Below are 12,108 nucleotides of genomic sequence, written 5' to 3'. Positions count from 1 at the left end.
GCGTTTACTAAAGATGTATTTCTATGTGTACATGTAAGAAGGCATGTTCCTGGTATGTTCATTTGTGCAGCAATTGATGTTAGAAGGTAACCCTTTAAGAAAGATCTCCCGTTATAGTTGTAAACCTTAACTGCGCTGTTACAAACTTGTTTTCTGTATCGAGGTTATACAGTTCATAGTACAGATCTATGCTTTTTAGCTAGAACACAAAGGAACGCCCAATACTTTTCTTGCCTCTCTTGTTTTCTTCTACTTGGCGCCCCAGCCTTCTCAAGGTGACTCTTCCTAAATTGCTCAGCTTGAATCTCTGGAGATGGCTTCTTCAATGAGCTCCCGCCAGCTTTTGCCACGTGCTGTGGATGTTCATGCTACTGGCGCATGCCATTTCATAACAGCTTTTGCAGCCGCTAGAAATCCATTTTGGACCAGTAAAACAGACATTCAGAGCAGGTTGTGAAAGCCGTTGCAAATTATATTATACGAAGTCTTTACAGTGGGCAGGTTATGTGAAAGCAGTCAGTAGTCACCCACTCATAAACGCAATCCAAACACTAAAAATCACCCACCACTTCATCACATCGCTTAGTATAGACTGGGACGAAGCGCTGGTGCCTAAAGTGCGCTTAAAAACAACTACAGCGGCTTAGAAAATCATGGAGGTACTTAGACATGCTACGACCGGACCTCGGAAAAGTTTTGAGAACATGCAGCGTCATCATAAATGCACTGTTTAAGCTGGACCACTCTGCAAAAAACCGCTATTTTAATCATACAGCACAACCCAGTACCATAGGCGCACCCTCCTTCTCTACCTCTAGATGGAACCCGCTATTTTTTTATACCTTGCCACGAGGCCATTATGCTCACATTTCACAAGTCAGTTAAAATTGAAGTATCGGTAATATTGATCAAACAAATGCCGTCTGCGCAAATAGTTGCATGCAAAAGAAGTTTCTCTGCTCTGGCAGACAACTGTTCAAACAAACAAAACGGCAAACAGATGTATTTTTCTCAGAATTTATCGTATACATATATATATATATATATATATATATATATATATATATATATATATATATATATATATATATATATATATATATATCCAGCGTGACTCCCAGCTTGCCCGGCTTGCTCTTACCCGTCGGGGTCAGTGGTTCTACTGGCCCATGGGCGGGTATCTCTCCCATTCCCGTTTCCACCTTTACCTCTCCGAAATCCACCCCGGCTCCCTATCTTCGCATCTTCCCCCTCCCGTCCACTATATCCTCTGTCCTGCATGCCGGCCGTCGTCACGCGGCCGGGCAACATCATTCCCCCCTTTTTACTACCCAGGGAGTAGCCTAGACGGATGCCTCTTTCATAGCTCCTCGAGGTTCCGGCGGCTACGCTATCCACCATCCTCACCTCCCAGCACCTGAAACTCACACGAGTGGGCCGTACCTACACCCTCCGGGTGCCCTCTCTCTCGAGGTCCTTGCCATTGTACATGCCCTACAATCATTTCCCTCCCTTCCCTCGCTCTCAGAGTACGCGATATACACCGACTCCCAAGCCGCCATTCACCACGTACAGAACCTCACCCTACCCCATTCACTCCAACAAGAGGTCGAACGAGCGGTCTCCCCAATGCAACCTTCCACCGTTTTCCTCCGCTGGGTCCCTGGGCATTCGGGGATTGACGGCAATGAGCTGGCCTATCAGCTCGCCCGTGACGTTTTAAACCGGGCACCGTTCATCCCCTGGTCCAGGCCCTCAGAGGATTCAGGGAGACTCTCCCTGCGCCGCACTATCAAGGAAGTTTGCCTCCAGCTCCGTCTCGACAAGCGCCTCTACCCCCCCCCCTCCATCTATCACTCACTCTGCCGGAGGCTCGCCTTCTGCGGCACATCCAAATGAATGCACTGGTTACGCCTTCCCGCCTCTTTCTCTATCGCTATCGCTCTGACCCCTCCTGTCCCAACTGCCCCTCTACTTATGCAGACCTATCCCATTGCCTATTCTACTGTCCGGCCTCAGCAATCAAGTTCATATCCTCCCCTTTCGGTTTCCCTCACCACCTGGCTCGACTGGCTTGGCGCTGAAGGTGAAGGACTGCGTCGACTGGCCACCCAGGCGGTCGATATGCTCGGCCTGCAATTTTGGGCTGAATAAAACTCTTATACTATATATATATATATTGTCACGAAGCACTTTGAGCCGTAAGCGTTCGCGACTAGAACGTTGGAGCAGCGAGAGGTAGTGTAGCCGACCGAGCACCGAAACAAGGTTGTTCTTTCTCGTCGTCGTTGTCTCTCTCTTAGCCACAGCCCCACTGCTCCCTATTTTACAGTACAGTTATCTCCCCCGCGGAGAAGGAAGCCGTCCCGGCGACCTACGGGTAGGACAGCACAGGCGGATCATAGTAGGGCTTGAGACGCTGGGCATGCACAATTTCGCGACCACGACGGCGATGATCCAAAGGTAGCTCGAGGGGTTCCACAATATAGTTGACTGGAGACGTTTGTTTGATCACGCGGTATGGGCCTTGGTACTTCGACGCGAGTTTCGGTGACAGTCCAGTGGGAGAGGCTGGAACCCAAAGCCACACTAGTGAGCCAGGAGCATAGGCCACAGGAGCATTGGAACTTTCTCGATGGTGCTTCTGGCGTTGCTGGTCTTCTGACGTAAATATACGGGCAAGCGTGCGACACTCTTCTGCGTGTGCAGCAGCTTCAGATAGGGTAGTTGTTTCCGTGGAGTCAGGGCGGTACGGAAGGATAGTATCCATCGTGGAAAAAGGTTCGCGTCCGTACAGGAGAAAGAAGGGCGAAAATCCCGTGGTAGTCTGCGTGGCGGTGTTGTATGCGTAGGTCAGAAAAGGTAGAACATGGTCCCATTTGGTTTGGTCGGATGCAACGTACATGGCCAGCATGTCACCAAGAGTGCGATTAAAGCGCTCGGTCATGCCATTAGTCTGCGGATGATACGCAGTAGTGGTGCGATGAATGATGCGGCATTCTTGGAGGAGAGCCTCGATGACGTCGGAGAGGAAGACGCGGCCTCTGTCACTGAGTAATTCCCTGGGAGCTCCGTGGCGAAGGATGATGTTGCGCAGGAGAAACCAGGCGACGTCACGTGCAGAAGCGCTGGACAAAGGGGAAGTTTCCGCATAGCGCGTAAGATGGTCGATGGCCACGATTACCCAGCGATTGCCAGCTGATGTGGTTGGCAGAGGTCCATAAATGTCGATGCCTACTCGATCAAAAGCACGTGCTGGGCAAGGCAAAGACTGCAATGGAGCGGTTGAACGACGAGGGGGATCTTTACGGCGTTGGCAAACCAGACAGGAGCGGACATAATGATGGATGAATCGATACATCCCCCGCCAGTAGTAACGAAGGCGTAGACGCGAGTATGTCTTCAGTACCCCCGCATGCGCACACTGGGGATCGTCGTGGAACGCTGCGCAAATATCCGAACGCAGGTGGCGCGGGATGACAAGCAACCATTTGCGGCCGTCCGGGAGGTAGTTGCGACGGTAGAGGAGCCCGTCGCGAATGGAGAAGTGATGTGCTTGGCGACGTAATGCGCGATTGTTAGTGGGTGTCGATGGGCTGGACAAAAAACGCAGCATGGACACAATCCATGGGTCTTTCTGCTGCTCCAGAAGAATGTCCGTGGCAGCAAGGGAAGACTCGGACAATGAGGCCTTCGGGAAGCTAGCTTCGGCTGTTAGTGGCGAACGAGACAAGGCATCCGCATCCGAGTGTTTGCGGCCAGAGCGATACAGCACGCGAATGTCGTACTCCTGCAGTCGAAGGGCCCATCGAGCAAAACGACCGGACGGTTCTTTTAAGGACGACAGCCAGCACAGCGAATGGTGATCAGTTATGACGTCAAACGGGCGGCCATAAAGATACGGGCGGAATTTGGTTATGGCCCAAATTATAGCGAGACATTCCTTTTCTGTGACAGAATAGTTCGATTCAGGTTTAGTGAGTGCACGACTGGCGAAGGCAACGACGTACTCATCGAAGCCAGCCTTTCTCTGGGCGAGAACGGCCCCAAGGCCAACGCCACTGGCATCCGTGTGTATTTCAGTTGGAGCACTGGGGTCGAAATGGCGCAGGATTGGCGGTGACGTCAAGAGACGACGCAGCTTTGTGAAGGCGGCATCACAATCCGGTGACTAGGTTGAAAGGTTGGGGCCACCATGAAGAAGCTGCGTTAAAGGTGCGATTATAGTGGCAAAATTGCGGATGAAACGGCGAAAGTATGACGCTAATCCAATGAAGCTGCGCAGTTCTTTCAAAGTTGTTGGTCGGGGAAACTGGGCAACAGCTTGTAGTTTCGCCGGATCAGGGAGTACACCTTCTTTCGACACGACATGGCCGAGGATGACCAGCTGCCGGGCAGCGAAGTGACACTTTTTCAAGTTAAGCTGGAGGCCAGCATCGGCGATGCACTGTAGGACGCGTTCAAGTCGAAGTAAGTGGGAAGGAAAGTCCGGTGAAAAGATAACGATGTCGTCCAGATAACACAGACATATCTGCCATTTACTTGCATATATATACTATATGCCATATATATACTTTGAATGATCCTATTGAAAACTAATTTTGCTTTATTCTGCAAGAACAGTTCCGTTCGAAGATAATTATGAAATTTAACACAGTAGGATGATTTTACGCTCATGATAGGCGAGGGTCTAAACGAAAACCCACACAGATCCCCACAAACATCCCCACAATTGACGTAGCTTATTAGGGGGAAATGTCAGCTGATGGCGGGCAGTAGTTCAACTGCCAAAACCACCGCCAAAGTTCTAGGCTGGCGTGCTACATAATCAGCTACCTCAGATGGAGAGTTTGTCGGTATTGGCACTTTCACATTTCAATGTGAAATTAGGATACTGAGCCGCCAAACAGAATTATGAATTTCTGGCAAGAAGATTCGAATAATTGTGCGGGCAGTCTGAAAATGGCAACTTTAGTGGGGAAAATAATTTCACTGTTTTTATTGCACCAGCGGTATGAAAAATGTACTTAATTTTGCCCAGTGCTGTGCTTAAAGGGACACTAAAGGTTACCAGAAAGTCAAGTTAAAGTGGTAGAACAATGTTCTAGAACGTCTAAGGCGTCAATATAATCGCGAATAGAGCTTTAGTAACCGAGAAATTGAGGTAAATGCATGACACGATTTGAGACCCCCCAGCGACATTCTGGTACTAAACCGATGACGAAAGGTCTCCCCGTAATTTATGTTAGTAATATTCAACTACTCGTATTAAAAATATCATTCCATTTGATTATAAGACGGAAGAAAATGCTACTTGTCTACGTCTACTCGATTCTAACAAAAAAAAAACATTTTGACGTTACCCTTCAGTAGTATGGGTGGTCGAAAGGTTTCGTTTTCGCTCGACTCCGCGCGCTCGACTCTGCGCCGCGCACGCTTTGGAGTTTCAGTACTTTCGTTATCGCGTCGTGCTGTGCGGGTTCTGCTGGCTCGTGAAACTTTCATTTGGAACAAGCAGCGAGAATGCCACGTCCATGTCATGTCGTGGGAAGCCCTCGTTGCTTTCCCGCTCCGGAGAGCCGGTGTCGAGGCCGCCGTCGTAGTACGCAACGACGCCGGCAGTGCGAGCCCTCAGCAGCAGGTCGCGCTCGTCGGTGCTCAAATCGCTGACGTTGAGCCCACCATCGCGAGCCAATCTGTCGGTGTCAGGGTCCATTGCGGCGAGCGTCGAAGTTTGCGTCATAGAATGAAGTACCAGCTTATGGGCGTCTTGCGCTAGAGCTTGAGGTATAGTAGCGGCGCCTGGTGGCGGTGCGGGAAACGACATCTGGGTCAGCTGTGGCGAAGCACGTTTCTAGGCCGAGTTTTGCGTCGATTCGCACTTTTTTATGCCCTGTTGCGAGTGCGAAAAGGCTCGTCACTTCTCACAGACCACGCCGACCACGCTTCGAGCTCGCCGCAGCCTATAGTTTAACGAAAACGGACTCTCCGTGTGCCGTGGGACGTAATGTGGGACGTAATTCGTTTCTCCTTCCGCTAGCCACCGTACTCCCGCTTTCGATCTGCTGTCGGCTCCGTCTTGGCTCTGTTTCTGGCCGCGCGTTTGCGTTTTGCGCAGAAAAGCCGTAGCGCCGTCTGCGGACGCCGTTTTACTCACCGATGGCGCAACGTCACTATGAGACCATGATGTCAGTTCTCCTCGATCGGAGGGCGGGCGATTTGAACTGCGCTAGAGGTACGCGGACGCTTCAGAACGCATTTTCTCTTAAAATAAGTCTCTCCTTGGCACGAAACAAGCGTTTCGAGGTTTCTGTGATGGTATTTCAACAGTCCACGTTGACTTAATAGTAACCTTTAGTGTCCCTTTAACTGGTGTCGTGCATGGTCAAACTACCGCGATGACGGACACCGAGGAGGTGTTCCGCTTTCCTTTGCCTCGCAGCTCGATACACGTCGCACAGAGTAAAAAAAAACGTAGATACAGTAGGACCTCGTTCATACATATTGGAAAAAAATCGCGAAAGAATACACTAACTTGGAAAACGTACGATGCGAAGTAGCTAAAAAAATTTGTGACTCAACTTTTGCTGTCCTCAAACTCAAAGCGTCGCACTGATTGTTGCGGCACGATCCGAAGACGCGCGTCGAGCTGGTGGTGCCCCAACGGCCCGAGACCCGCTTAGCTGTTTTTCTATTTCGTGGTGTTTTACGAGGGCGATGGGAAACCGAAACTAAATCGACCTGAGGGGCGACGCCTGAGGCCGCCAAAGCTAAGCACGATGCCCAGATAGCGCCGCCTGCAGGAGGGAACGGCGGCACGTTTGGATTACCGCCTGCTAGAAGCGTGGAGCACGCTACCAATGGCACTACGCGCCACCCACCGTAAAACACATAGGTGAATATATTAATAGCAATAGGTTCGGCGGCGACAGCTGCGAATGTGAACTGTGCGCGCCGTCGTTTTCACGTGAGACAGACGGCCACAAACTGTTGTTGATTCCACGCACCTCGCGCCTTTTCTTCTTCGCATGGGATCTGGCAGCCGGAAAACGCGTATGATCGCAATGTCTAGCACGGAACGGCGGTGCGCATCAGTTCTCGCCTATTATAAGCATGCGCTACACTTCCAACGGCAACACGCGCTGTCAAACAGATAGGCGAATATGCTTATCATAATATGATTCTCGGTTATAGCTGTTAATGCCGCGTGCAACGACCCCGAAGATTTGCTAGTACCAATATGAGAAACTAAGTGCGCACCGGCATTTTCACGTGAGACGGGCAGGTGAGTATTGCAGTGAAGCTGGCACGGCAGTGTCAGGATTGGGGGATCAATCCCATCGTCCGTGGTCCTTTGCCAAGATTGGAGTACGGCATGAATTCGAAGGTAGCTGGCCCATGCCGTCGTCCAACTTATTTACGCTGAGATCGTTGATGAAGTGAAGAACTGCTTCTCATCGAGAACGAGGAAAAAGGGTTTATTTACAGAAATTAAATCAGTCTAACATGACTGCTTGAGAAAAAGAGTAACAGTCCAACATGACTGCATTAGAGAAGTGACTCAGTCTAACATGACTGCTCAAGAGAAGTGTCCTCAGCATTCGCACAACCACAGTTTTTATACACTCGATCCGCCGGTCATACGACGCGGCGACTGTTCGTTTACTCATCACCAACTCGCAGCTGCTCTGAAGATCAGTTTACGTACACAAAGGCAACCGCGCTCTGATGCCCGACGACGGCGTTGGCGGGGTGCCGTTCCGGGAACTATTGGTGCCGCTCGAGGGTCGCTCGTTGTTCTGCGCCACTCCGAAGCGTGAGAAGCACAAAAATACGTCGTTCCCGCGGCAGCTTGTCCATGCGTGTCAAATCAGCTCCGCGTTGGGGAACTCCGGAAAGATTGTTCAAACACCGAACTCGTTCCGCCAGAATGTCGATGGGGCGGGTGGAAGGCGGCGGATTCCAGCACAAAGGCCGCTTCTTCGAACGCCTCCCCGCTGCAGCGACGGAGAGGGGAAGGTGCGCGTCGTGTCGCCCTGTCGTAACTGTGTGGCAATCTTGTTTCGCAGCTCGCCATTCTTGACAGCGCCTCCATGGGCCGGAAAGTCTCGACTGTCTAGCGCTGACAACCGCTAGGCAGGAAGAGAACGGCTGCTGGTCGGGGGGGGGGATTGATGTCTTGGCTCGCAGCGACCACTTTTGCATTGATGTCACCGCCCCAAAATATCCAACAAGGACAGGCAACTGCAAGATGAACCCCACAACACGTCTCCGCGCCGAGATGACGTGCATTGGCTCTCACTTTAGACTCGCTAGGCTTCAAAAAAAACAACATAAGTGCAGAAACAAAAAAAATTCTACATTTCACTATGCCAATTTCTGAAGCGAATTCCTGCTGACAAATTCAGCAATTAATGGAGGGAATTCTGCTGAATGAGAGGGGATTTTCTTCGCCTAAAGAAAAGCTAACACTAGTAACCCTAAAATTTAGGCGGGACCCTAAAACGCAGAATTCAAATTAACCTGCTCAAACCATCCGCATTGCTATGCAACTTTCCCTTCTTATATCTAACGGAGAAGTTGTACTCTTGGAGAGTGAGGCTCCATCGGAGCAAGCGGCCGTTTTTGTGTGACATTTGATTGAGCCACGTCAGAGGACAGTGGTCGGTCTCGAAGATGAACTTCGCTCCGTACAAGTAACACAACAACTTCTGGGCGGCCCAAACCAAACAAGCGCATTCCTTCTCTGAAGCGCTGTAGGCTTCCTCTCTTACATTTAGTTTACGGCTGGCGTAGAGGATAGGATGCTCCTCGTTATCGTCGCCGACCTAAGTACCACGCCCATACCTCTGTCGCTTGCGTCGCATTGAACTATGAATTCCTTTGTGTAGTCTGGCGCGCGAAGCACAGGGCGAGAAACCAATAGCGTTTTCAAACTTTGAAAAGCGTTCTCTTTGTCCTTATCCCAGTGTACGTTACTCGGTGCTCCCTTTCGGAGGGCGTCTGTTAATGGACTTGCCAATTGCGAGCAATTCGGAATGTACCATTCATAGTACCCCACAAGTCCCAAAAATGAACGAAGGTCCGTTTTTGGGCGCGGCTGAGAAAATTCTCCAATCGTAGCTATTTTCAGCTCAGCCGGCCGTCTCGTGTCCTGACCGACAACATGGCCCAGATAAGTAACCTGCGAACAACCAAACCTACACTTTTCCGCTTTCATCGTTAAGTCGACTTTAAACGTACGAAGCCTCGCATTCTTGTCATAATAGAATTTGGCGTTCCTTTGAGCTATTTCCATGTTATTTCCGACTAGTTCTCGGGTTGCGCTTAGCCGTTCCCGTAAATTTAGCACGTATTCAACCACGGTTGGACTCTCCCCTCTTTCCTCCCACATCTCTCTTAACATTCTCAGTGGAGACCGGAGTGTCCTCCCATACACTAGTTCTGCTGGTGAGAACCCTGTCGCCTCATGTGGAACCGTTCGCAAAGCAAACAACGTTGCCAACAGACAGTTCTCCCAGTCCTCCTTGTGCTCGTAACAGAGCGCACGCAAAACTCGCTTAAGCACCGAATGCCACCTCTCTACACTGTTTGACTGAGGGTGATAGACAGAACTGTGTATTAACTTTACCCCGCACTTTTGCAAGAATGTGGAAGTCAGTGCGCTCGTGAACACTGACCCTTGATCTGCCTGAATTTCGGCTGGAAACCCAACTCGTGCAAACACTGTCAAAAGCGCGTCTACTACTTCGGTGGAGCTGAGCTCTTTCAAAGGGATTGTTTCTGGAAACTTGGTAGCCGGACACAGCATGGTAAACAAGTACCGGTAGCCTGATTTTGTTTTTGGAAGAGGCCCTACCGTGTCTATTACAAGTCGTCTGAAAGGCTCTGTTATTAAGGGCACTACCTTCAGTGGAGCTTTCCAAGTCTCTCCTGGTTTACCAGAACGCTGGCAGGCGTCGCATGATCTTACAAAGTTTTCTACATCTTTGAAACAGCCAGGCCAGTAGTATTCCATAGGCAATCTTTCCTTTGATTTGTTTATGCCTAGGTGGCCGGACCACCCATTTCCATGACAAAGACTCAAAAGGTCCTCCCTATACTTAGTAGGTATGACTAACTGATCTAAAATCCTACCCTTTCGATCTCTGTAATGCCGATACAACAATCCTCCTCTCTCATGTATCGTTACGTTGCGCCTAGCAATGCCTTCTTTAGCTGTGTCACGTAATTTAGCTAAGCTCTCATCATTCTTTTGCTCAGCTGCCAGTGACTCTCTATCAACGCGTAAGAGTTGATCAAAGTTCTTTGAGGCCGGTGATAATAACGACCCTGACTCGCTTGTGAGCGCGTCTGCTTGCTCTTCCTGCAGGCTAGAACTCTGACACTCTAGTGCTACGCTCTCCTTGAGCTGGTCAGCTGGCAGGCTCTCCTCAACCGTTCTTTTGTCCCTCGGGCCTAGCTCGGATTCGGGTATTGAAGTTGTTCCCTTTTCTGCTTCCGCTGGAGGAGCTTGAGCATTTTCAGCCGAAAGCGCCGCGATCTTACGAGCTTGGCCTCGGGTCAATGCCTGTACTATGCCCTCTCCCAGTTTGAGCCCTTTGTCACGCAGTAACTGATTCGAACGATTCGAAAAGATGTAGGGATACTGCAGTGACAAAAATTTGGAAACTGCAGCCTCAGTCTCTAGCTCCCCGAATGGTCCACTGATTTTGACTTTGGCCATGGGCAGACACACGCTGTGTTCTTCTACAACCTGTTTTATCCATGCTACTTCTCCGGTGAAGTCATCTACCATCACGTAAGACGGATGGACAATGTCCAGCGTGGCGGCACTGTCTTTTAGCACTCGGCATGGTTTTCCATTAACTTGCAGGTTGTGGAGATACGGACTTAAAAGTTCCATATTCTCATCTTTTTCCTCCACGTAGGAAAAAACTACGCTAGACTTCTCGCAGTTTACAGCTATATGTCCCAGTTTGTGGCATTTGTAACAGCGAATTGGTCTAACAGATTCGAATTTTCTTTTCTGTTCTTTTTGTGCGATTTCTCCGTTAAGTTTCTCCTCGCTCTTTTCTGCGGGCTTTTCCGCCATGTCTACAGGCTCTGATCGTCTAGTTTGCGCACCCTTTTTGAACGGAAATGGTTTCCGCGGTCCATTTCGACCGTCCCAGTTTCCCTCCTCGGCGTTCAACTTTCTACGGGTTGCGTACTCTTCGGCTAATTCAGCCGCCCTTTCCACAGTGTTTACATTACCTCTGTCTTGCACCCACAGTTTCACAGCTTGGGGGATGGTTTTGTAAAACTGCTCTAGACACATGCATTCAATGATCATGTCTCTGCTGTCGTACGCTTCCGCGCTTTTAAGCCACTCGACTAGGTTGGCCTTTAAGCTATATGCAAACTCCGGATAGCCCTCGCTATCTTTCTTGCCTGTGCTCCTAAACCTTTGCCGAAAAGCTTCGGCTGAAAGGCGGTATTTCTGCAGGAGACTAGCCTTAACTTTTGCATAATCATATGCATCCTGCGCACTCAATCTGGCGATTACTTCCGCCGCCTCACACGGCAACATAGACAACAACCGCTGTGGCCATGTACTCGGGCCGAAGTTCATCTTTTCGCAAGTCCTTTCAAAATTGCTTAAGAACAAGCCTATGTCGATCCCGACCTCAAATGGCTTTAATAGCCTGTCCATGCGGTACGATTCTGCCTCACTTGATCGACCTGAACATCGCCCCCGAGTGCTCCGTGATGGCTGCGCATGCGTGGGCTGAGAGAAGGTGAGAAAGGAGAACAGCTCTTTTTTGCAGGATGTGACGTCACATTGTTGCTTGTTTTTACTTTTTTGAAAGAGCTACTCTCGAACGTAGATTAGCCATTGCCGTCGTGTGGGCTGCAAGACGTTCTGCGCGCGCTTGGCGCGCTTTTGTGCGTGTCGATATTCGTGCGAGCGCAGTTTGACTTGAGCAATCGTGGGCTTGAACTCCGTGACATTTGCTTTCGTCATATGCGAGTTAGGGGCTTGCCGACTGGTAAACTGCCGCTGTACTTAGGTGAATATCTTGTTTTTCGTGGTCCTGAAATAAATAGCGCGTCGCTGCGATGGTG

The 12,108-nt window shown here is 50.0% G+C and overlaps 2 protein-coding genes across 8 annotated transcripts in view; both read right to left on the bottom strand.

Moving 5' to 3' along the window:
- The window catches only part of LOC139048756 (zinc finger protein 271-like), a 344,730-nt gene that overhangs the window by 83,376 nt on the left and 249,246 nt on the right, over positions 1 to 12,108 (bottom strand). The window lies entirely within an intron of this gene.
- The window catches only part of LOC139048676 (zinc finger protein 84-like), a 75,376-nt gene that overhangs the window by 8,783 nt on the left and 54,485 nt on the right, over positions 1 to 12,108 (bottom strand). The window contains exon 4 of the mRNA XM_070523167.1: positions 2,058 to 2,133. Coding sequence (XP_070379268.1) covers positions 2,058 to 2,133 — 76 coding nt within the window. The remainder of the gene's footprint in view (positions 1 to 2,057; positions 2,134 to 12,108) is intronic.

The sequence above is a fragment of the Dermacentor albipictus genome, chromosome 8, assembly GCF_038994185.2.
Source record: "Dermacentor albipictus isolate Rhodes 1998 colony chromosome 8, USDA_Dalb.pri_finalv2, whole genome shotgun sequence".
Taxonomy (NCBI): Eukaryota; Metazoa; Arthropoda; class Arachnida; order Ixodida; family Ixodidae; genus Dermacentor; species Dermacentor albipictus.
The sequence above is the reverse complement of the archived record's forward strand: the minus strand, read 5'-3'. Positions and strand labels throughout refer to the sequence as shown.